This window comes from Catharus ustulatus, chromosome 8 (assembly GCF_009819885.2).
Source record: "Catharus ustulatus isolate bCatUst1 chromosome 8, bCatUst1.pri.v2, whole genome shotgun sequence".
Taxonomy (NCBI): Eukaryota; Metazoa; Chordata; class Aves; order Passeriformes; family Turdidae; genus Catharus; species Catharus ustulatus.
Window position 1 is genome coordinate 12,769,945 of NC_046228.1, and position 26,169 is coordinate 12,796,113.

Consider the following 26,169-nt stretch of genomic DNA (forward strand, 5'->3'; position numbering starts at 1 on the left):
TCCACCACCCCAAAATCTTGCAAATCAGGTGGTGGTGCCCCTTGGGGTCCCAGGGGTGTCTTAGCTGTAAGACCAGAGGGGGAGATGGTGCCAGAGCTGGCAGGGATATCCAAACCCCAGTGACTGCAGTGCAGCATCCCATGGGTGATGGACACCTTTGAAGTGCAATCTCCAGTGACCCCCAGCCTCTGCTCACTGCTTAACACAAACTTTTGGGGCTGCAAGGGAGCCTTGCCTGTCTCTGCAGCCCTCCCCGACCACACAGGGTGCCCCAAAGAAGGGCCTCAAAGCCACCGCATCCTGGCAAGGAAAAGCAGCCATCCGGGCGCACACAAAGCCATTTCTTGTTTGGCATTTTTGTTTGAAGTGTGTCCTTCATCTGGGTTTCTACAGCAACTGGGAAGTTCCTATCCTGGCCCAGCTGGACGGAGTGAAGCAGCCAGGGGAACAGAGCAGGAGGGCAGGAGGCGAGGATTGAGGGCAGGAAGGGAAGAAGCAAAAAATAAGTTTTTTGAGAAGAGGGGCCGCATTTTCTGCCTCCATCTTGGGCCCAGGGCTGCTGCAGCTGGAACAGGATTCCAACCCTGTCCCTCTGTGTCCAGAGGCAATGCAGCCAGCTGGGGCCAAATCAGGGGGTGTAAAACAGCAGCTTTTAGGGTCCCTTCAGGGAAGGCTGTGTTCCACCCTGGTTGCCCTGTCATGGATGCATCCTCTGAGCCCCTGTGCCAGCCTGGGTTAAAATGAATGAATTATCTTAGAAACACACTTTTCTTAAAAGAAACCAGCAAAACCCAATGAAACACCAGTGGTTCATCTTAGGCAGCAAGTCTCTTAATTTATTCATTATGAGATAATACCCAAATCTGGCTAATTAATATTCCTGCATATTTTCCAAGGGCTGATGAGGTATCTTAAACATCTCGTGGAGATGGGCTTTCATATTTATAAGGTTGATGTGCAAACTTAAATTGACACTGTCTAAATATACCCTCATGTTTAAGCATGGGGCTTTCACTCCCAAGGCGCCGAGGGCATTCCCGGGGTGCACACCTTGGCTGGAAGCGGGACCTGGGGCTCAGTGAGTGGGAGAGCTGCCTGAAAAGGCTCCTGCAAGGCAGGGTGTGATGTGGTGTGGTCCAGCTTTCCACAAAGATGTGGGATTTCTGTTTGCTTTGGTAATGGGAACAGAGTGCAACAGGCACTGACCCAGTGGTGGTTGTGGGGTCAGTGGTGTTTGGGGAGAAGGATCAGTGTGAGCACCCACACTGCTGGACGTGCTGACGGGTACCAGGACAGGGCCTGCAGCTTCCTGCTGAAACCCTTTTCCAAGGTTAAAAATAGGACTTGGTTGCAAACTGAAAGCCTGGTTTGCATTCACCTTCATTATGTTGATTGCTTATTTACATGTATGCAAATGGAGGAAGAGGCAGTGGCTCCTCCACCTGGGGACCCCTTGGCACAGGAGAGCCTGAACCCCACCGGGTAAATCCCTGCTGAGGGCTGGGCCCTTTCCCAGGATCACCCCAAAATTGAAGCATCAGCCCCTCTTACCCTGCTGCTCCAGGGGCTGAGCCGCAGTCCCGTGCCCTGAGTGCGCTGGCCAGTGGCACAGTGCTTACAGCAGCCACTGCCTCTCCCCTCACCCTGCTCCACCAGATGTGCGTGTCCAGCTCCAGCTGTTCCCCATCAGCCTCCCCCGTGCAGCACCGCCAGCCTCGGGATCCTTTTTCCACCAGGCCCCACGTCCTTCATCAGACACCAATTTGGTCTGGCCCAGCTGCTCATTTTTCTTTCCGCCGTGTGACATGTTTTCACCTGGCTCCTAATCCGTCTCTTTCCATTCACAACTCGAGCTGTTTATGGATGTGCCTCTGCTCCCCCTGCTCTCCCCACCCCCCGGACAGAGCCATCCATCAATAAAACCCCGCTGTGCACCCGAGCATCAGCGCTTCCTCTCCCAGGACACCGATATTCCAACAGGGCTGCGGGCACACATTCCTCCTCCTGCCCCATGGGGTGACCCCACCTCACCACCAGCAGCACGTGGGGCTTGATGGCACTGATGGTCCTGGAAGCTGGGACACCCGGGACACCAGGGGACTCTTCCTGGATGGGGGGGCAAGAGAGGGGCTGTGGCCCCTCTGCTCTGCATGAGGACCCACTCTTATGGGGCTGGTCCCTCCAGTGACGGCATGGGGTGAGAGCCGTCCATGGCGGGGAGACTCCTAATCTTTGGGGGTCACCCTGCAGGGCGGGGGCTGTGCCTGTGTCCCCCATCAGTAGGTGGTGACAGATGCTTTAATGCTTGGGCTGGCAGCTGCTGCTGTCACAGGAGGAGGCAGCTGTGCCAAGGAGGAAGATGATGATGATGATGAGGAGGAGGAGGACAGCTGGGCAGTCAAACCTAGAGGCACCAAGCATAGGGGCCATGGCTGGGGAATACCCCGTAGTGGGGGTGGCCCTGGCTGTGCATTGGGGACCCTCCTCCACAGGGAGGGATGTCACTCATCTTGCCTGTATCCCCATCACCCGGGGCTCTTCTTTACCCCCCAGCAGCCAGCCTGTGAACATGGAAGGGAGACATCACGGGATCCCTATGGAGGTTCAGAGCATCCTGCTCCCTCCTGCCACCCTGGAGTGCTTTGCTTTTGACTGAGAAGCAAACACCGAAATATCCCAATGGACTGGGGATTTCCTGAAGAGCCCGAGCAGGACAGGGTTGGGAAGAACCCAGCAGGACAGCAGGGCTGAGCTGCCAGGCTCTGCGGCCTGTGTGAAAAAGAACACACGGGCAGGAGGTGCTGGCTCCCCACCTCAACACTGCCTGGGAAGTTGCCCAAGGTTGTGCTGCCACCTCTGTTGGAATGGAATGGGGGGAGTTAGCGAGAGAGTTCCCCTCCCTCGAACCCACTGTTCCCCTGTTTCAGCTCACTGAGACTTTCTCCCCTTCCCAGTTCCCACTAAATTAGCACAGGGGGAATCCAAACCGGAACTAAACCAGGGGTGTTTTGCAAACAAGAAAAAAATAAAGCAAGCTGAACCCAAAGAGAGAATGGAAAACCCCTCCTGCCTCTAGGACACTGCTCTGCTTTATGAAATCAGCCTCATTTACCCCAGATGAAGATTGCACAGCCCCAGCCAGGCCAGCCCACAGCCCCACTGCACATCCTGGACAAAGGGTTCCTCCTCTCCCTTCCCAGCCTTGGCTGAGCACAGAGGGTCCCCAAACCAGCTCGGGGTGCTGCCAGCACCCACAAAGCACCAGGAGGCAGTGGGGCTTTAGGTGGGGATGAAGGCTCAAGGGCTGGGTGCCAGGGCAGCAACATGGCTGGAATGGTGGATGCTGGCAGAGGCAGGAAAGCTGCTGTCCCCGACCCAGTCCCCATCCCACAATGGGGATTGTTCTGGAGCTCATGGGCAGGATGCGGCCTGGCCGGCTCCGTGCCTGACTCACATCCTTGCTGCCTGGGAGCGAGCTGGTGGAGAGCAACATCTCCAGCACACCTTCCCACGGGGCTGGGACATGGGACAAACGCTGGTGGGACCCCACTGCCACCCCATTGCTGAGCTGCTCCTCCCGAACAGCCCTTCTGGAAACCCCCGTCATGGCCCGCGCCCCTGCGGGACTGGGGAGCGTTTCCTTCCCAAAGCAGGTTGGAGCCTCCCGCCGGAGCTGGCGTTCCCGGGGGAAGAGCTGCAGCAGAGCAAGGCATTTGCACTAAGTGATCACATTTATTTGAATATTTTGCGTGTGTGTGTGTGTGTGTGTGTGTGTGTGTGTCTAAAATCGGTTACAGAATAAATACCTGTGCCTTATAGCAGGAAGTCCACTTTTTTTTATACAAAGTGCTTGTTACAGGAAGTTGCATCAGCGATATGCAGGAGGGGACTGCGTTTCGGTCACGCTTCCCCTCCTGAAAACTAGAACAGATTTTTTTTATTTATTTATTTGTGGTTTTTTGTAAAGTTTCTTTTCCCTTTTTTTTTTGTGCATTAAATTTCCTGCCATTGTGTATTTACAAATCTCTGAAAGAAGGAAAAAAATGCCAATATGCATGAGAAGTGGCCTTGTAACACAAAAAAAAAAAAATCAGCCTTTGAAAAAAAAAAAAGTAACAAACCCAAAATCTACAAGTATCATTTCATACTGAATCAATGATAGATTTTTTCTTTTTTTTTCTTTTTAAAAAGGGAAAGAAAGGGGTTGGGAAAGGGGAAAAACTGAACCAAACCAGAAAAAATGAACTCGGAGAAAAAGAAAGAGAGAAGGTGCCATTGTCCCTTCTGAAGTTTTCGAAAGGCAGAGAGAGTGAGGAAGAGCACAACGCACAGACCCAGATGTCCGACTGAAATCCCCATCAATTTCTTCTCGGTAATTTCTCCCTCGTGTTTACCCAGCGAGGGGCAGGAAGGACTTCCAAAATTAAATTAAAAAAAGGCATTAAAATGAAAAAAATTATTATTTCATCTTTAAAGGATTTAAAAAAAAAAAAAGAGATATGATAGAACAACCCTCCCCAAAATCCTGGAGGGGCGTGAGGCAGGGAAAAAATTGGGTTTGATTTTGAAGGGGGGAAAAAACCAAAGAAAAGCCAAACCAAACCAGACTTTTCTCTCTGAACACGTCATTGAGCAGGACTCTCCGGAGAGTGTGACGGTTAACTGGTGACGTAGTGTTTGGCCGATGGCTGGCCGTAGACCCTATAGAAATCCTGCCGCCCGTGCTGCTGGGATGCGTCAATCCATTCCCTCACGGCAAGTCCCGGGAGCGACTGGGGGACGGCGGGGGCGGGCGGCAGCGGGTGGGAGTACTCCTGCGATGACACTGTCCAGGGGAAGTGCCCCGAGCGCGGGTAGGGCTGGTGCCCGCTGTGGTTGGACACCGAGGAACAGTAACAGTTATCCACGGAGCAGACAAGGATTTTGCGCCCGCCGTACTGGGAGAGCACGGACTGCTGAGATGACGTGGTGTTGGGGTAGTGAGATGGGTTGAAGACAGAGCCCGAGTGCACCGGCTGCGGGCCGCTAGGAAGTCCAACTATGTGCTGCGTGGAGCTACAAGGCACCATGGCTTGTGCGGACTGCCCCTCGCCAGCCGAAGCGCCCTGGCTCATGTACTGGCTCGCCACAGTCCCGGACGATGGCTCGAGGAAGCTGCCCTCGGGAAAGGCGGTGGAGTGCTTGCGCTTCTCCGCGCCGGAGCTGCTGACGGTGCAGGGGTACATGGGGATACTCTGCAGGAAAGGGACGGGGGTGCTCAGAGGACCTGTGGAGGGGGACAGGAGAAGGGGATTGTATTAAGCGCAGCATGGCACGGCTCCAGGGTGCTCCGGTTGCTGATCCAAAGCTGCAGTGGAGCGCCAAGAGCCACGTTCCAGCCCCACGTGTGCAGAGGATCCCCCAGCCCGCCCCACCAGTGGCAAACCACACACACAGCCCTGTGCAGGTGGACTTGCAGATTCAGTTCTGGGCCCTTGCCAGTAGGCTTGGAGCAGCCCTGGGCACTGCTCTGCAAACAGCTCATGAACACAGTCCCTAACAGGAGCAGAGTGGGACAGCCTGGGGGATAAACATGAATCCCCCAGGAGGGGAGTGGGAGGCCTCCACAGGACGTGGTCTGTTCCCAGGTATTGGCTGGGGGCTGTGGGACCACGCCAGCCCCTGGCTGTCCCTGATCACATGCTGACCCTCATCTTTCCACTGACTTTTCCTGGCAATGGCAAATCCCCCAAAAGCTCTGTATTTCAGGGTTTTGTGTAACCCCAGAACACAGCCATTTCACAAGACAAGGAAAATGCCCTGGGGAGAGTCTGGCTGGGGAGAAGAACTGGCTTTGACTGACTCTCCACACCCCTGCTGACTGCAGAGGGGCTCCAAGGGGCCCCTGTCCCAAAGAGCTCTCCCCACCGTTTTCTACTGAGATCTGCAGGACAGCCACCTATGGATACAGGAGGTAGTGAGGTCCATACCCCTGCACCCCTCAGATTTTACCCACCTTCCAGCAACTTCCTCAGCTGCTTCTCCTTCTTGGCAATCTCGTTCAGGAAGAGTTTGGAGTTGAGGTGGCCGATTTTGGGTGGGGGCAGACTGCCACCTGTACAGTTCTGAGTCCTGTTGGGGATGGCAGGCAGAGTAGCATGAGTTTCAAGGTAGACTCAGAAGAGGGACAGCTTCTCACCCAACACCCTCCTGGAGCCAAACCCCCTCCCTAGGATAGAGGACAGAAGTGAGCTGGCTGTCTCTGGTAGGCAGGACCTTCCCTGTCTAGTTTTGCTTGAATGTCCCCTGCCAGGCACACCTACAGTCCATGTCCCCACTGCATGGCCATCCCAGCTCACCTCTGCTCCACTAGTGCTGGCTCTAACCCCCTGCCCTGTCTCTGCCCAATGGAGATGGACAGAGCCCTGTACTCTAACCTGGCTGGTCCCATCCTCTGCTCTTCCACAAGCACAACACTGAGTTTCCCCAAGTCCATGGGGTGGACCTGATTCAATGACTGCATGAGAGGATTTTTTCATCCTCCCAGAGAGGGAAGCTGAGCACGACACATGCCTCTCCCAAACCCTGTGCATCCCTGGCCCTGGACTTCCCCTGGATATTGTGCTGCTGCCACCCCTGGGACATGAACACACCCTTTCCCCCAAACACGTCTGTCCCACTGTACTTACCTGTCCATTAAGATTTTCACAGACTTGGTGTTCTAGAAGTGGAAGGAGAAGCTCTGGTCAGTAAGGCAAATCCCTCCCATGGCAGCCATGCCCCCTTTCATTGTCAGCTTCCATGGTCCCCCAGGAGGGGACAGTCTGACCATGGGCACTGAGCTCTCTTTCCCCTGCATGGGCTTCTCCAGCCCCATCTCCAGCTGTGGCACCTGCTCATTTGAGGCCAGCACTGAGCCTGCCCCACTTCTCCTTGACTTCTTCCACTGCTGAGCACTCTGGAGGTATCAGCCAGCCCTCTAATGTCCCCATCCCACTCCCCACCACACCCCTCACCTACCCACTTCTTCCCACACAACCAAACCTCTCCACAGTCCCCATCTCTCCCTGCCAAGGGCAGCTTGTCTTACCTTCATGAAGTTGATGTCCTCAGTTTTGTCGAACATGACCTGGACAGAGCTGAGGAGCTTCTTGGCCTCCTGCATGCGCTCATTGAGGTGCAGAACCTGCGCTGCGTTCTCATTGCAGAACTTGGCCTGGGCCTTGTCCAGGATCTCCATGGTCTTCCGCAGGTCCTCATCCAAGATCTGGTGCATCTTCTCGTACTGCAGGCGCACCTCGTCCTTCAGCTGGCTCACCTTCTCCTGGGGGGAGGAGCAGTACGATCTCTTCTATGATGTCCCAGGACACCTGGGTCCTTTCTCAGCAGTGGAGAATGCAACCTGAAAGCTGCACTCTGCTGATCCGAAGCTGCAGTGGAGCCCCAAGAATGCAACCTGAAAGCAGCTCTGCTCTCCTGCAACACCCAGACAGCTCAAACCCTGCTGTCAACTGTCACAAGGGACTCCTGCGTGCCAGAGACCCAACAGGGACTGGTTTGATTGGTTCAGCAGATTCCTGGACGTACTTCCTGGGGTCTGTGTGGGGATCAGCTCCAGAGACCCAAAGCCAAGGAACAACCTGCTAGACTACCAAGAGAAGCGTGCTCCTCTGAAAAATTCCACCCATCCCCATCTGCATACTCTTCCCATCTTCATCCTCATGCCCAGCCCCACCTCAGGCTGGAGACATTTCATATTCCAGAGCCTTTCCCTTCATGCTCTAGGAGGCCAAAGGGCTTTAAGGACAACAAGCACTCCCTTCCTGAGAAAGGCTCTGCTGAGCTGATGACAGGATGGGCCATCTGATACTTAAGGTCAGCCTTGTTCCTCACCTCCCAAGTCAACCCACGACCCATGATGCTGCAGAGAAGCTCCAAATACATTTTGTCTCCCAAAATGATGACTGACAACACTGAAATGGAGGCAGGAAATCTGTCCAGCTACTCCTCCCCTGCATGTCTGCTTTCCTCCCTGCCCACCTAGCCCCTGTGTCCCAGGAGCTTGTCCCAATTACGCCATAGGGTGACAGTCCCTGGGACTGGCTGTGGCAGGGTGAAGCACTGGTTACCTCGACCAGCCGCTTGTCTGATTCCAGCTTGTAGAGTTGCTCCTCGATGTCCTGCTCCCGCTCCTCCAGGCGGTCCTGCTGCTTCATCAGCATTTTCTGCAGAGATAGGGAAAAGCAGCATCGTCAGAGCCCAGCGGCCACGTGTGCCAGTGAACATCAGTGCTGCCCACACTGCCTCTGCCCACATGGTTCAGGAGGGATGGTGCTTTCTCCCAGCAGGATGCCACTGCCAGGCTGAAAGCCCCTGCATAGCTTGTGGAGCTGGAACCTGGTTATTTCCATGGCAGAAATGGCAGAGGGGCTGCATGTGCTGGGCTGTGTTATCGCCTGGGTTGGGTCCCCTAGATGGGGGTAACTCTACCCTTCAGGTAACTTTCTGCAGCCCGGTCAGTGGGATTGGGTCAGGGCCAAGCCCTGGGGACTGTGGGGGGCACACAGAGAGGCTCATCCCTCACTAAGGCAGCACCATTTTGAGGCCCATCACCCATCGCCAGCAGGCTCCTGCGAGACATCACCACCTCCCTCGTGCTCCCGTATGCCACGCCAAATCCTTTCTCCCTTCCCTGCCTCCCTGACAAGCCCCAGAGCCAGCGTCAGCGTAATCTGGAGGGACAGAGTAAGAAGGAACAGAGCCTCCCCCCACCACACTGCCAGCCCCCAGCCCCACTCCTTGGGGCTGGGCCTGGGCCATCCACTGAATAACTGGGACAAAACCTTATCCCCAGCTATCAGCGCAAGCACCTCGCTCCTGCATGCTTCCCAGCCAGGAGAAACCTACTGCCTATGAGAGAAGGGCTCCATCCCTGTGAGCAGGAGTAGGGCTTCCCACAACACCCTTCAAAATCAACTCCAAATATTCACCCTTCATGTTTACTGAGGGGAAAAGCTAGGACGCCAGCGGGGTGAGAAGGGCTTCGCACGGCACAGAGATGTGGCGTTAGAGACTCAATGATGGGGACGAGATGGAAAGAAACCGGCAGCAAGAACGAATTTCGAGGGGATTATTGCTATTATAAACCGCCACTCGGGAATTTATAATCAAGTAATTAATTCCTGGACGAGGCGGGAGGGGGAGGGTGGCAGAGGCGCTGCCGGGATTAATTGCATTGCAGGGAAAGGCTGTCACCTCCGACTCAATTCAGGAGCAGGAATGCGAAGCCTCCTCCCTCCTGTTGTTTTTCTTAAGGTCTCGGGCTCCTCCAGCCTTACTGGGCTCTTACCACTAATAATAACAAGGAGCTAAAAAAACCCAGCTTCCCACTCACAGACACACTTCGCATGCATGCCTGGGGCCCACGCATGTGCACCCACCCAGGCACATGCAGACAGACACACAGACAGCACATCCACTGAAACAGGGCCAAGGGGCAGTCACAGCAATGCAGACCCCCAGCCCATGGGGGGACGTTTGCAGCAAGTGTGTACAGAAAAGAAACACGGGGACCTGCAGCATCCAAGGGCATCACTGGAAGAATCCACATGGAGAAAGGTTTGAGGCATATATTAAAAATCTCCTTTTTTTCATTGTAAAATGGTTGTTATTTGTACTGCTGCAGCATCAGGAGGCTGCAGTCCACCCCCAGGTTTAACACAATGGGAACTGAGCTCTGGAGAGCAAGTGCAACACCACCTGCTTGAACCTTGGAGAACCAAGGATGCAGGCAGGAACTGTGTCCTAGGTCCTGTGCCAGCAGCTAGGCCTAAGTGTAGAACTGCTGGGGGCTTCTCTAGGGGCTCAGACAGGGTTTTGGGTCAAGTACCAGTACAGGCAGAACTGTGGAGCAGGTCGACAACAGCCCCATGTAGGCGGACTGAGAAGTTGCAGGAACAAGCCTGCTCCTGGGCTCCAGAGAAAGATGCCTTTCCAACATCGCGGTTTGCAGGAGGCCAGTTGAATGTGGGAATTGGGCAGGTCGTGCAGTGCAGGCTGAGCTGCTCACGCCCCATGCTGGGCAGCCAAAGAACACAGCAAGCTTTGCACCGAGCCCTTCCCTCCACCTCCCTCCCTGCCACAGATTCCGCATCTCCACACAGCCAGACCCATCCCGCACCAGCCCACCAGGAGGATGGCCAAGTCTAGTCGGGCCCCCAGGAGCAGCCCAATCCTCTGCCTGACTTCCCTGTCTGCCAGCTGGGACAGGAGTGGGTAAAAAACACAGGACAGGATCCAAGGCTGACAGCTCGCTGGGTGCAGAGGTCAAATCCCCATCCCACTCTGTTGCACCCATCAGGTATCTGACATACCCGAGGCATCCACTGCCCTTCCCCTTGAGCTGCAAGGATGCTCTTGCAGGGAAAGCAGGGTTTCCTATCACTGGCAGATGCCAGGTGGGCAGAGGCCACCCTGCCAGCCCCACTGGTGCGAGGGACCCTCGAGGGAGAGACCGAACAGCCCCGGACACGCACGTACCATCGCCCTGCAGCTGCCGTGGCAGAGCTGCCAACCTTTGTGTTTTGTAACAAACCTCAGGCTGCTCCACTCCAGGAATCATGCAATTATGTGAAATCACAAATATACATATAAGCATTTGTAAAAATAACTTTTTATACATATAAGTTAATTTAATATCCTCTCGCAGCTGGAAAAAGTGACCAAAATCCAACCTAAAGCCATAGAAATCAGAGAGAATAAAGGACATGCAGTGCTTTCTTTAAACCTCATATTTGAGCCACTCTCTTGATTTTAGGGTGATTTAAAAACTATACGTGCCTGGGATTGCAGTGGAATGGGAGGGCTTTTCACCCATGGCAACAAAACCTTAACAAGACACAAGGGTATGAACTACCCCTTCTGGCACCGAGGGGCAAAATCTCACTGTCTATGCAGCCCAGGCTGAATTCCTTAGGTATTTTGAAAAGGAAAATATATCCCTTCCCCTTCCATCCCCTCCCAAATCTGGCATTTCTGAAGTCATGAACTCCTCCTCCTCCAGGATCAGAATTTCTCGGGGTAATTTCTCATATTTCATGCATGACCTTGATGCTGGGAGAGCCGAGGCTCCCTCCATACAGGCACCCTTCCCAGGCTGTGAGCAACTCTGACCCCAGTTTGTCTGTTCCGAGACACGTCGCCAGTTTGCGAAATGCATGCTAAAAATGATTCTTATTCCAACACCAACAGAGAGTGAATTCACCTCATTAATTAATAAATTAATCAGTGGTTGGGGTAAGAGGCTGGTCCATCATGACCCTGTAGGCCCCAGTGAGACAGGGATAGTTCATGGACACCAGCGGAGATGAACATAATCTCACCCCTCCTCATGGGAAAAAGCCAAGTGCGGGTACAAAAGGGCTGAGCCCATACAGGGAGCTCACAGACATGCCAGGGGCATCAACCCTGCAAGGGAGCTGGACCATCAAAGGTGGAAGGACAAAGGAGGGGACATTATTGTTCACTTCCCTTCAGGAGTGAGGATGCACTCCTCCTGTGCAGACAGGGGAGGGTGATTCCTGAGCAGCCATTGTGGCAGGTCAAATGGGTTTGGGGTACCAAGGTCATGCACTGGGAGTGAAGCACTACCTGGAGGGACATCTCTGCAGGAAGCAAAGCAAGCACTGCAAGGTCTTGTTGCATAGAGGATGCACACAGCTGGTCCCCATGGGATTGTGCTGGGGGAAGGCTTGTCGACCATCGCCACCCACAGCACTTGCTGGGAGGAAATCACCACCAGGGAAACCACACTCACCCTGCCTACACCTTACTGCACCTCCTGCTCAGACTATGTGCTGACCCAAGCTCCCAGTGGCTGCCCCAGCATGGGACACATCCACGCTGCCAGGCAGGGCATGAGAATATGTCTGCTGGGGGACAGGGCAGTCCCAACAGAGAACTTCTGCAACATTGAATGCCTGCAGCCACAAGACAGGAAGGTAATAATAAAGAGTTTAACAGCTCTGATGATAACGGGGCATTCATGCCTCTCATCCCAGGGCTACTGCATGGTTGCAGCACCACAAGCCTCAGATGTGTTACACACACACGTCCAGCTCAACCAGCTGGGAAAACCCCCACTGTAAATGGGGGCACTGGGGTGTAGGAAGGAGCTCACACCTACCCAAGACTTCCCAGGCAGGGGGCAATCTGTGGGCAAGACATCTGCCCTGACTTGTCTTAGGCTGTCCTCTCCCAAAGGGCAGAGCTAAGCCTGTGGTCACTGCTGAGCCCACACTAACAGTGGATTATGGCCCTGCCCTGCCTGAGGCCCAGCACTCTCCTCATCCTCCCTTTGCAGCCCCCAGAAGCCCATTGCCCTGGGCCAGCACTGGGGAAGCAAAATCCCATGACGTGCCCCAAGGTTTTGTGTTCTCTGAGGCTGGTCAGGGCCCTTGTGTGCCTCCCAGGGAGAGCTGGCAGGGGAGAGCCTCTGGCACCCCTTCCCTGGGGGCTCGAGTGCTCACCAGCCCCTGCCCAACTCCCAGCAGGATCAGGAAGGAGCCTGGCAGCTTCACCAGAGGCAGAGCAGTGCCCCATGACCTGCTGAGCTGCTGTGGTTTTAAACAAGAGCTGGAGCAGTGAAAAGCCTTACTGTGTTCATAGGGCAAATGGAGCCTGTGCAGCTTTTCTGATGTCTAATAAGCACTGTTCATCCTTCGGGGCCATTCACCTTGCAAGAGCAACTGAGTGCCCACACACTGACCTGTGGGATGCTTGCAGGATGCTAATTCCCAATAAATTCAGCTAAAACTGTCTGTGGGTTTGGAGGGTATTACAGCAGGGCAGGTGGACAAACCACAGGAGTGCAACAGCCCTCATTCCCGTAGGAAACTGGGGAAGCAGAGAGCCAGAGTGCCCCACAGAGCACCTTTAACCACAGCTGGACAGCTGGCCCAGGACAGGCACACTCACTTCTCTGCCTCTCTTCCTCCTCCTCTGCTCCCAGGCCTTCCCCTCGCCGCCAAATCCCAGCCACTGAGTGAATAAGGACATTGTTTGCAGTCACCGGAAAGCCAGAACGGAGGGAGCAGCTTGGAGCATGAGGGGCAGGAAGGGTGAGGAGGAGGAGGAAGGTGGAACCGGAGCGAGGAAGCCACAAAGGGCAGATGCCTGTTGTGGGAATGGCTCCAGACACCTGCAGCTCAGCCCAGGGACCGGGATCAAGAGCCCCCATTGAGACACACGTCCCAGCACGTTGCTGGAGACGGGTCTGAAGTCACAGTGACTGAATTTTAATGCACCAAAAGCCCTGGACCAAGGAGGCGAATGCAACCTTTTGCCTCCCCAGGCCTCCCACACACAGGCTTCCCCCTCCCCAGCCCCACTCCACTGTCAGCTGGACCATTTTCTGAGAAAAACCTACGCAATGAGCTATTTTCATCCCTCCTGAAAGTGTCACCCCACCTGCTAACACATCAGAACTTTGACTGTGCACATCTGGGGCACAGCAATCTAGTGCCCCCAAAAACAGGATCTCAAATAATGAGATATGCACTGCACACTGCCACAGCCCAAACCCCCTGGAGCATCCCTCCCACCCTGCTGGTGGCCTCCTGGTGACCAGACCCAAGCAAAAGCAGCTCCTTCACAAAATCCCCACAGCCCTCACAACACTCACAGGAGGCTGATCCACTTAAAGGGGCAGGAAGGAAATGCTTTCTGGTTGGGGTTTCATCTTGCACACATTTACAGTAAGCACCAGGCAGAAGGGAAGGTCTCCAGCCAGAGCACAAGCTCTTGCCACTCCTGGCCAGCCCGGAGCACACACAATGCTCCAGGCTTTGGTTTTTCTCACGGTGCTCCCTGTGCAGAGATCAGGCTGGTTTATCCTCAACAAGGGAAGGAAGAGGGGAGGAACAGCCCGAGATATTAATAGCTGCCCTTGCAAGGAAGGGATGGAAGCAGCAGCCATGCAGTGAGCAGGCACCAAAGAGACCTCCTTCCCAGCCCTGAGGGACCCCGATCACCAGAAGAGCTGGTGTTTTGTAGAAAAGGGTTGAAGGCCAAATAATAAGCGCCAGTTTGGGGGAACAGGATGTACAATGCCTCTTGCAAGAGCAGCTCTCCATCCTGTTCCCATGCTGGAGTGGGTGAAGATGCCTCCTGCTTGTCCACATCACCCTGTGAGATGCTGCCTGGCCTCTGAGCCTTCCCTGGAGAAGAAACCATCAGGCTTAGACCCATGCCCCATTTCCCCTAGTTACCCCACAGGCACAGCCCCATGTCCCACCTCCTGTGCCTACCCCAGCACAGGGCATTCCTGCAGCACAACTGGCACGTAGCAGCTGGATGCTGCCATGGAGCCATGACTCATGACTGCTTAGCAGAACCAGGTTGGACCTGGCTCCTGGAGCATCCCAGGACAGTGCTTATGGCAGACCATGCTCCTCTGCATGTCTCTGTACCAGAGCAGATCCTGGATCACCACAGGTGCCTGAAGCCTGGGACAGCTCTTTCCCAGCAAAAAGGAAGAACTCAGTAATAAGGAGAAAATACAAGGCATTGTGTTGCATGGGGCCAGCAGCAGGATTTCTGGAGGTCAGGAAATGGTGACTTAATCTGTGTCAGGAAGCAACCTTCAGGAGAATATTGAGGATGCTAATTCACCTTCCCGGGCCTCTGTGCATCTCCCTGCTTGTCACAGCCACAGGGGTTACTTCATGGTGTGCCTCTCACATAAATGGGGGAAAGAGGCTGGGGCTCTACCTACAGTTTTTGGATTCCAAGCCATTGCCCAGCTGCCACTGTTGTCAGTGTCCTTGGAGTATGGATGAAGATTTGCTTTGAGAGGAAAAGCAGGATAAGGGAGATTAAGGAGCAGAAAGATGAGGCCAGTGGCTGGAGACACATCACCTCTCTACCAGCAGCTCGGCAACTCCTGGAGGAAGGAGCCTTCCTCATACTGGGTGTCCAGTATGGCTGATGCACTCCTCAAAATAGAGGCTTCCTCCATGCCCAGCACAAGAGGCAGTGAAAGCAGGGCAAACTGCCTCTGCCAGACCTGGGGCTCAAGACTCATTCACAACATGTGCAGAAGAGGAAAAAAGGAGCTGGAAATGCACCAGGAAGACGAATACCAGGACAAGAAGCTAGTTTGCATGCTGAGCATGCAGCCAGGCGAGTCATGACTGATGCTGCTGGCTCCACAGGACAAAGATGAGCCTTAGTGATAGAATCAAAGAATCATAAAATCATTAAGATTGGAAAACACCTCCAAGATCTTTGAGTTCAACCTATAACTGAACACCACCTTGTCAACAAACCATTAGCACTAATGGCCATGTCCAGTCATTTACTGAACACTTCCAGGGATGGTGACTCCACAACCTCCCTGGGCAGCCCATTCTAGTGCTTAACTCCCTTTTAGTGAAGAAATTCTTCCTGATGCCCAACATGAACCCTCCCTAACGCAGCTTGAGGCTTGTCCTCGTCTTGTCACTCTTGTCTGGGAGAAGAGGCTTCACACCCCACCTTGCAACACTCTCCTTTCAGGCAGTTGTAGAGAGTGATAAGATCCCTTGAGCCTCCTTTTCTCCAGGCTAAACACCCCCAAGCTCCCTCAGCCACTCCTCACAGGGCTTGTGCTCTAGACTCTTCACCAGCTCTGTTGCCTTTCTCTGCACTCACTCCAGCACCTCAATATTTTTCTCGTAGTGAGGGGTCCAAAACTGAACATGGGATTTGAGGTACTGTGCTGAGTACAGGGGGATGATCACAGTCCTGGTCCTGCTGGCCACTGTACGGTTATACAAGCCAGGATGCCACTGGCATGCTTCTTCTTCTTGGCCACCTGGACAAGTGCTGGCCCATGATTCCTAGGTCTGTTTCTGCTGGGTAGCTTTCCTGTCACTCTGCCCCCCAGCCTGCAGCACTGTGTGGGATTGTTGTGATGCAAGTGCAGGATCCAGCACTTCACTTTGTTGAACCTCATACAACTGGCCTTAGCCCATTGATTCAGCCTGTAAAGCCTTCCTAATATTAAACAAGACTGGTCCCAAAATTGAACCTTGGGGAACTTCACTAGTGAGCCTGCCTTTGGCCAGCAGAGTCAATTCCTGCCCTGTATTTGCCAGGGGAGACAGTATCCCATTGGTGAAAACACTCCCACACTGTGTCCCAGTGCCACAGGGACAGCAGATGCATTTGGGTGGTACAGGAGCAAGATGGAAAGACCACCTCTGAGGGCTGGGGCTGGGGCTGCAGGCGTGACCAGGCCCTCAGGGCAGTGAGGAACTCAAGAAATTGCTTTTCTTTCTGCTGGGAAGGGAGGGAGAAGAGATCCCCACCCAGGCCTGGGTGTGAACACTGGCCAACAGTCCAGCCCAGCCAGCTTTGGGCGGGAGGACAGTACAAGCCACCTTGGCCTGGGAGCGAGGAGAGCCAGGAAAAGTTACAGGGCTCAGTTCTGTGTTTATGAAGGACAAGGTCTGCACCTTCTTCACCATCAGGGATGCAGGGGAAGAGCTCTTTTCCCCACCTCTTTCAGGTTTAGGGGGCAAATGTACAGGTTTAAGGCTGCTTATAAATTAGTGCCAAAATTCACCCTGCTGCTGAGCCATCTCCAGCACAGAGCTCTGGCTGCAGGCCTGGGCACAAACCTGCCCTGCCCAGCACCAAGTGTCCTTTGAGTAACCAACTCAGCAGCACCAGCACTGGGACACTGCAGGGAGAGTGCAGGGATTTGTGACATCCAGAAAGTTTCAAACACCCAGACCCAAGTGCCTTGAGCAACTGTTTCCAGGCACTTGGGAGCTCAGACTGACACCAACACCTGGAGCACAACTGGTCCCCATGACCAGCGCTGCCTTGTGCTTCATCCCACCATGCCAGGAAACAAAATCTGGGGCCTGTAGCTGTATTGAGTGGGATTCACCAGATTTCACAGTTTCTCAAAGCCTAAAAGATCATGTAATAAGTTCTGCCCTTTCTGCCTTCAGCACACTCTGTGCTTGTGGTTTCTCAAATGCCTCAATCAATTTATATGGACATTAGGGGAACCCTACCATAATTTTCTCCCTCATGTCTGTTTTCGTACATCAGCCCCTTCCTAATCACAGATACAGATAAAAAATTCATCCAGAAAAAAAAGAGCAGTCTGTCTTTGGTGGGATCATCTCCCCCAGCTGGCTCTCAAAAGTGCCCTGCCAGCTCCAGTGGTGGCAGTCTGGGCAGCAAAGGGAGATCACTCAGTGCTGAAACTCAGCTGAATCACAAAGTCCTACTCCTCACACAAGCCCTATTGCTCTTACATACAATTTCTCAGTCATTCCTCCCATAACCCCTATAAAAAATTCAACAGGCTTTGGCAGCACCCCCCAGCCCTGCCTTGATCTGCTGCTGTCCCAGTCTTGTCTAGTTCTGTTGAATTCCAAGATCTTCCCAATGTGACAAAATCTCAGGGTCTCAGCCAGCTGTCCCCAAACTGTGGCTGGGGGAATGGCTTGCCTTACAAAGGAGCCATCCTGCAAAGACCCATCCTATTGCTTGGCAGCAAACCTACCCCCATCTGCAAGCCCTGCAAAATTGAGAAACCCTCACTCCCCTTTCCAAATAAACATCTTGGATTCAAGATCCAGCTGGTCTGTGTGATCTCAGAGCCTTCTCCCTGCAGGGGTGAAACACAGCCAGCCTTGCTCCCACTGCAGGTTGAGCAGCCTCTCCCCTGCCCAGACCTCCACTCCACACTCACCAGGCTGAGTCCTGCCATGGGAAGCCCTGAGCTCTGAACAACAGCCCCTTTGGCTTTCCATTCCTGTGATTTCTAGTTTCTGCTCTGGGGGGAACCTGGCACGAGGATCTGGAAGCATAAACAGGTTTTACAGGGAACTCAGATGCCTCTGAGGAGCAGAGGAGCAGCAGCAATACCCATGTGCACTCATGTCCTGGCCATGAGACCACTGGCAATGACCTGCAGCCACATACCCCATCAGTGTCTCATTTGCCAAAGACAAGGGGTCCAGCTGCACAAAACAGTTCTCCAGACTCAAGCAGCATTAGAAAGAAAACCCTCCTTTGATTTAAAGGACATGATTTTATTTTTTTTCCTCCCAACTGATCTAGTTAAACTTCCAACCGCTCAAGGCTATTTTAATTTGTACTGGTAAGTTAAATCAACACAAACAAGGGCAGAACAGGTTTATATGCACCTCTATTACTGGCCTGCACCAACTAGAGTGCAGCTACATTTCTCCAGGCAGCTTTTTTTTTTCTCTAATAAAGATAAGGGGGACGTTTTTGTGCACCTCCAACTGACAAATGGAGTGAAAGTGAATTGGGAGTCAAAGCCTTGAAGAAAGTCAAGGTGACTTATGCGCCAATAGGCTGGATTCAAAGAGCTTTGCAAAAATGCAGATCAACTAACAAGATTTATAAAACTCGTTAGGGGCTTAGAGGTCGCTTAATTCTCAAAGGTGCCAAGGAAAGTGCCTGACTCACAGAAGGATGGATGGGGCTTACAGAGGTGGCTATCTCAACCTTTCAGTTGCTTCAAGAAAAGCGGACTCAATTTCTCTTGGAAATGAGGTTTTGACATGCCCAGACATTTACTGTAAGCCTTGGCTCCTCCATCACTTACTTTAAAGAAAAAGAAACCAAGTCCTTTGCTGCAGACAACTGTTACAAACATCTACCAAAAGCCACAGCAGAATCTGCTGCTTCAGCTCACCAGCGCCAGACACCACCCAGAGGAGTACGAGACCAGATTCAGCACACAAGCTGGAAAAAACAGAAGGGGGAAAAAGACTTCGCACTTCTACAGCTCCCCAGTGCCTGGCATTTTGCAGGCTGGAAACAGCCTGTCAGCACCTGTGGGCAGCCAAGGAAACATACAGAGAGTCCATCCACCCCAGTGACCAGGACCACAGTCTGCTGAACACCAAGGACCATCCACTACCTCCCTGCTGGGTTTTTTCTCTTCCCAGTTTTTTTTTTGGTGAGGTGGTTGTTGAGAATCTGAAAGCCCGGATTATAATCTTTATGAATCCCCATAGTTAGATCGCGCTGAACAGCAGCCCAGCAATACCAGATGTTCAAACAAAGCTGCCAACCGACAGCTGTCTGCAGCTTGCAGCGTGTTTTTACTTTAAAATGCAAAATGATACCAATCTATATTAAAAGAGAGACGTTCAGAGCCTTGCGATAGCAGCTGAAGCCGCGGATATTGCTCTTTCACGCAGGGTGTGGCAGCAGAAGGAAATATCTCAAAAACTACTGCTCAAGCCACCCTCCCAGCCCCCCCAAATCCTGGCCCCTTTCCTAATGGGAAAGAGCCTCACGTTACTGCCTGAGTGCCGTGAATGTACCAGTGCGTGTCCAAACAAGCCAGCAAAAAGAAAAATGCAGCATGAACAAACACTGTCTAACAAGGGATGCCAGAACGAATCCAGGCGCTGCCCACACCTGGCTCTCAGCGGCATGGGGAGGACAAAGTGACACGTGGGGGGACAGAGGGAACCAGTCCTGGGGTGGAGTGCGCAGCCCCTCCTGCACCAGTGACCAAAGTGGGACGGAAAGGTCCCTTCTGGCAGCACAGCATCGCCAGTGGAAGTGTGGGATGGAAGGGTATCTTCCAATGCTCCAGCCCATCTCCCAGCACCTCACCTCAGGTTGTCCCACATCCCTCTAAAACACACAGGGATGGTCTGGTCCCACTGGAGAAACTCTGCCTGAGTCTCCTCGATGTGAAGCAGGTTTTCAACTTGCATTGCTTTGTACCTTTATTTCTTAGTCTGGTTGGGACCAGGCACAAAGCCCTATACCCTGCAAGCTTTTCTGCACACCAGCAGCTGGAGAAGTCAAGAACTGGAGCTCAGCCTTGCTCTTCATTATTTCTCCCTCTGGAAATGCAAGCCACCCCCAACCCACATTTTGAGGAAGGCAAGTCCCAAATACACGAGGCATGGCACAGTACTCTTGGTTTGCAGGAATTGTGCAAAAAGGGCGCTGACTTACTTGAACGTGACGTCCCAAATTCCCCACCAGCCGCGATCACAGGAAATCTTTGGGACCGGTCCCAAGGCTGCCTCATTGTGCTCCGAGCAGCAGCAGCATGAATGAATCATGCTCCTCAACGTGACACCCAGCTCCCAGCAACGTACTCGGGACCAAAATATTTACGTTGCAAATGAGTAAGAATAGGACCAGATCCCCTCCCCAGCCTGGTGACATAAAAAGGCCAACCTGGTCTTGCATTGAGTAAGTGGGTGACAGAAGGATAGGAAAACAGGAGGCAGAGACCAGTCCCATGTCTTGCAGCCTGGCTCTGCCCAGCAGTGCTGAATCAGAGCCCTTCCCAATTACAGCAAAACCCCAAAGTGGCAAGCACAGAGACTAAGATCCCTGTGGTACCACGCTCCCTCTGGGGGACACGTGAGGGAGCATGCTGGGACCTGTAGTTTCCAGCCAGCCAGCTGCAAAATGCCATTCCCCAGTAAACACATCTCAAATTAAAGTGATGCAAGGCCCCCAAACTCCTGGCAAGGTGCCAGTCAGCCAGTTTCTTGTTGGCAGGCACTTGGCCAATTCCCATGTGTTGCACTAGCCCCTTTCCAAGGAGAAGCCAAGAGTCCACACTCCACAAATTGCCTTGCAGCTGACCTGAAACCTGCCCTTTCCAAAGGGATGTGTCTGCATAGACAGCAGGATGCTCCCAGAGCTCTGGTGCAGCCGTGGCCTGCAGGAGACGTCAGTCCTGCTCTTGCCTTGCTGTTGAACCCCTCCACCTCTGCTCCATGGCACTGCCAGCCCCAGAGCAAGACGCTGCACCCAGTGCTGGTCTAACTTCAGCTATATAAAGCCCAACTGCATCCCTCGAGGGGTCCCATAAAGGTGCCACTGAAGCAAAGTCTTAAGCAGCAAAAAGCAACACACTGGCGTGGTGTTTTCAGGCAGAACAGTCACGAGCAGGCAAAGCTCCACCAAATCACCATACGTAAGGCTAGGGACAGCCACCTCCTCACAGCATCCCAGATGGGCACACAGTCACCCCTGGAGTACTGTCACCCTGTGCTCCAGCAAGACCAGACCATACGTCACCCCCTGGGGAACGTGGCACCCCTCTCCTTGCCTGCTCACCCTCCCTGCTGCGGAGGAAATCGTGAGCCCGGCTGATGTCAGGAGGCATCACTTCACACAAAGGCCAGGCTTCCTGGCAGGGAAGGGGTGGGGGAGTGGGGAGGAAGGGGAAGAGGAGCCCGGGGCAAAGGCAAACGGCATCTACAGCTCCTTGTTTGCGTAAAAGGGGCAGCAGCAGGAGACAACATGGCCCCTTCTACTTCAATTGCCCCTGCACCTGGGAAAGAGGCAACATCGCATTTCCTAGTGCCCTCCACAGGAGCCACAGCATGGCATTGCCCTGCACTCTGTGCACCCCTTTAAGAATGCAATGAAATAAAGAGACTAAAGTTCATTTTAATTTGCTCCTGCAAATAAATTAGTTCTATTTTCTCCATGCCAGGCTGTGGCTGTTGCCAACCAGGGGACACGGTTCTCTGCTTAGCACCCAACCAGGAGAAAAACCACTTCTATGACAAGATCTAACATTAGCATCCCCAAAATCAGCACAAGCATGCACTCCACCTGTCTCCTGCTTATGGGTGGCTAAATACTCATGGTACCCATTAATTGATAAATAGAGACAAAAATAACATATTGAGGACCAAAGGCAAGAGTAATCAGGAGCCCTCATTTCCCAAACTCCTCTCCCCAGTACACTCCCCAAAGCCAAGCATCTTTGCAAAACATTGCATCATGGTACCCACAGCATCAATATGACCTCCTGCTTCAGCATCTCCTCTCCTCCTCTATCTCCTGCAGTCTCAGCTCACCTCCAGGCAGTGAAAGAGGCTGGTGGCCAACACCAGACAACATTGCTTTTGTCTTCAACTCAGCCACTCTCTCAAGGACAGGAGCACTCTGGACCAGTTGCACAGGGACCAGTGAAGAGGGCTCGGCTGCAGAGGACCTGCAGGATGTGGTCGATGTTGATTGAAAAGGGAAATCACTGATATTGCAGAGGGCAGCCAGGGAAGGTGGATTTTGGATGTGGGCACTGTCAGGGAATAACTGTAAAGGAGCAAACCCTGCTGCTCTCCTTCAATATGCTGAGTCCTGCTCCTAGGAGAAGGCCTGTCATTGGTTTTTAATCTCACCCGATTACGGACCAGCCTTTGACATTATTGATTTCAGGCCCCTGAAGTATCATTTATCTTCCAGGTTTGACTAGGTCATCAGAGCTTGACAGCTCAGACCCCAGCCAGCTCCATCCTCCCAGGGAGCCAGGGGAACTGCTCTGCACAACTCCAGTCCTGCTGATTCACATGAGCCATATTTGACGCTCAGTTTCTGTTCTCACATAAGGTGTCTTTCACTCTCTGCCTACCTGGCATTTCATTTTCTGACTCAAAAATCTAGCTCCTCAGGTCTCTGGCAGAGCAGCACTGCTTTTTCAAGCCTGACAGCCCAAGGTGCCTCCAGTGTGCCCTGCTTCCCTGCATCCCCCTTTCAGTTTCATTATCCTCTTTCAAAGAGGATGCGATAGAAACACAAATGGCATAGGATGTGCTGTGAACTGCAAAGGGACTGGGGGAGCAGCACCAGCAGTCAGTGTACAACCAGAGAAGCCATTTCTAGCTGTGACCCACTGCCATTTTCTAGAGCAGAAAGGACCAACAATGGTAGTTCCTCATTCCCTGGTGAAATTGTACCAGAAAAACCAGGCAGCTATTGTGGTTTTGTGGTGACTTTCCCTTACCTGCCAGCCAGCACAGCCGCCACAGGGCCAGCTCGTGACTTCTGCTTGACCTTCAAAATTTTAATGCCTGCTCCCTCCACCGGACCCAGAAGAGATGGGACGATGGGCTCCCTTTCCCCTGGATACCTCCATTCCCACCTGAACTGACAGATGCTCTCAACCTCCACTGTTTGGGAATCATAAGATTTTCCTCAAATGCCTTTGTCAACAGTTACTGGATGCAGTGCACACATGAAGGCTGGCTTTTCAGATGCCTCCTGTCTGTCTCTCCTGTGAAGCCAGCCCTTATGTTTTGAGAAGGAGAAGTATTTCCTGAGGAAGGCTCCAGTGGGCAGTTCTAATGCATAGAGAAAAGAAGGTTTAGTTTTTCTTCTTCACCTTGTTATCATTTATCATATTGCTGAAAAGCACTTTGGTAAATGGAGATTAATACCATGTGCATTCATAGATTGTAGCAGGAATCAGCCCTGGGGAGGAGCAGGGGAGGAAGGGCCTGGATGGGGGGCAGCTAGCAGGGTCCACATTCTGCAAGTACCACCATCAGCAAAGAAAGCTCCAGTCTCCAGGACTGCTTCCCCACACTGCCATGGATCTCCTGACTCCTAGCAGGTCTCCCCACCTCTGCTTACCTCTAATTTAGGGTAATACCCTGACTTCCCCATCCAGACTTTAGGTTGTTGCAGAGATTAAAATGATCCTTTTCTCCCCTGTTCTAAGTAGAAAGCTACAAATTCCTTAGCTGGAGGACAGGCCTTGATTTTACCTGCTGGGCTTACATGCTCAGGAGATGCATTTGGAAAGGGGTGGTCTTCACACCAGGCGCTATTTCTAGGTCCCTGCCCAAATGCCCTGTTGGGCAGGATGCCAGCAGGCAGAGGCAAGAAAATAGCCCCCAGATGTGCTCCCATTCCTTTGATGGGGACAGGTACTGTCCCCATCCCCTACAACCAAACTATCTCTGACCAAAACAGAGCTCACAGGCCTCTGCTACCCAGCCACAACAGTGCAGCTGTGGCAGGAGAGCTGCAGTAATTCCCTCCTGGATCTGGCCACCCCCATCACTAAGGGGCTAGCACAACACCAGAGGGAAGGGGGAGCGCCAGCATCTGCCCCCCCGCACTGTCCCCAAAGGGTCTGGGAGGGGGACAGAGACCTCGCAGCACATTTATTCCGCTCCATCCATTTGAGAGGCACGCTTCAAGGGGCTTTTTGCCGTCAGAGGCGGGTGCACCAGGACAGGAAAAGAACAAAGGGAGGCACCGGCACCCCAGCCCTTTGTCTGAGCGCAAAGGAGTTCACCTGCAGGGAAAACCTGCTCCCACCGCAGAGGCGGCAGCTCCACATGGATTCAGACGGGGAGAGCGATGCGGCCCCCCCTTCTAGCAGCAGGATAATGAGCAGAAGGATGCAATCACATTACCCTTTCTCTCCCCTTGCCACACGCACAAGCCCATTACAGTGCACACCAACCCCCCTGACTTACCAACAACCCAACAACTGCAACCAGCAATAAAAACCATTGCCACAGAAATATCAACCCACCCCCCAGTGTGATCGATCTGTGTCTGCGTGTGGCCCAGCACCAAACCCTGGAGCTCGGCTCCACCGACCAGGATTGACTGGGAGGGAAGGGGGTGGGAGACTAGTTTCTAGGGGACAGGGTTTTAAAGCCACACAATAACTGGCTCAAATGAGGGTTTAGATTAAGCTGTCGTATGGCAAGGGAAAACACTGCCTCCATTAGGACATGTGGGATTTTCCTTTCCTTTCTCCAAAGCTACAGCTCTAGGATGAAACTTGCAGGTCACCCAGGCAGGGAGAGGAGAACTGGGTGATACTGAGCAAACGAAGGATCCCAACGGGGAGAGATGGGTGGAGGGAAGAAAAGGCAGATCAGCCCTCCCGAAGCCCCAGATCATACAGTCGGCTGCTCTGACAATGTTTACTCATATTTCAGAGAGACACAGCCATCCGGAACATCACTCCCTGCCAACTGCCTCATCTGGAGTCATCCACAGCTCAGCTCTCCACAGCCCACTCCAGAGACAGACCCCCCATCAAAGCATCCACACAGCAAGAAACTGAAAAAGGACAGGTAGGGGGAAGAGAAGAAACAGAAAAATTAAATTAATTCATGTTGGGCTTTTTTTAACAGTTCTGGTGCATCATCCCAGCAAATGGGTGACTTGGAGTGTGCTTGGAGTGCAACAGCACCGCTGCAGAGTGCAGGGCACTGTGCTGAGCTGGGAACTTCTGCTCATGTTACCATCACAAGTGAATCACAAGACACAAGAGGGACAACCATGATGCCCTGGTGAAAACAGGCTGAAGCTGCCCTTATCAGAAAGGATCTGGGACTGGGAACCTCTTCCCTGAGTTCATCTGGGGGACATATGTAAAAACTTCTGCATGCATCCAGAGTCTCATGCCTGTTAATAACCATCCCTTCCTCCATATTTTGAACCAGACATCTCTTCCTCCCATTCCCAAGTATGCTGGTTGTAGCTCACCCAGGAAAAGGAGGGGTAGCTGCCTCTGTCCCTCCGTGGCGAAAAGGGAAGGGCAGGACATCTCTGGTCCGGCACATTTCACATCTTCCCACCAGTCCCACAGCATCTGCCTCACCTTCTCTTCCAGCAAACAGAGGTTCATTGCAGAAAATTGTCTGTGACTGCAAGCAAGATCAGCAGCTCTGAGTTCTCTGTGCCAGCCCCCTTACTTCAACCCAACCAGCATCTCCTCAGCCTACAGGCTGTTCATAAATGCAAGAAGTTGACAAAGTTACCAGAACCTAGCCCAGACCCATAGCATTTTATTTTTTTTAAAGTAAAAAAGCCAGGCCAGACCAGATTCTGCCCTGAAGCCTGCGTGGCAAAGCAGAATCTCGCTCCAAGTGTTTGTTTATAAATCCGTACATACATGTACATTTGAATTCTGACAGAATTAATTCTGGCATCCAGCTAATTCAAAGCATTCCTCCCCCATCACACTACTGTTGCAGGCCAGCCCTGCACAGAAGCTGATTATAAAATGCTGCACTAGCCAGGCATTTCTGCAAAGGCTTGTGCTATTGAGCATTCAGTCTTTCCTTGCTTGGCTATTTCATTGTTTCGGTGTCGATCCCTCCTCTCTTGCCCTGTGTTTCCTGGTTACTTTTGTCCCTGCTCTGGAAGCAGTGCTGCTCTCAGCCCCATTTCAGTGTCAGATTGAAAAAAAAAACCAAAACAATTACACGAAATTAAAGAGAAGAAAAGAAGAAATTATCACCATGTACCAAGATTTCCAGTAAACAGATAGGTAACAAGCAAAAAATGGGCCAATATGCTGCAAGGCAAGCTGCAGACAGATCTGGTGATAGAAAACCTGCTGCCCGCCTC

At 52.9% G+C, this 26,169-nt stretch overlaps 1 protein-coding gene across 1 annotated transcript in view; it reads right to left on the bottom strand.

The window, feature by feature from the left end:
- Positions 1 to 3,712: 3,712 nt before the first annotated feature.
- TRIM8 (tripartite motif containing 8) overlaps positions 3,713 to 26,169 on the bottom strand; it is a 29,912-nt gene continuing 7,455 nt past the window's right edge. The window contains exons 3-7 of the mRNA XM_033066586.1: positions 8,109 to 8,204; positions 7,070 to 7,303; positions 6,669 to 6,700; positions 5,996 to 6,111; positions 3,713 to 5,266 (exon numbers count right to left, since the gene is read on the bottom strand). Coding sequence (XP_032922477.1) covers positions 4,659 to 5,266; positions 5,996 to 6,111; positions 6,669 to 6,700; positions 7,070 to 7,303; positions 8,109 to 8,204 — 1,086 coding nt within the window. The 3' untranslated portion in view covers positions 3,713 to 4,658. The remainder of the gene's footprint in view (positions 5,267 to 5,995; positions 6,112 to 6,668; positions 6,701 to 7,069; positions 7,304 to 8,108; positions 8,205 to 26,169) is intronic.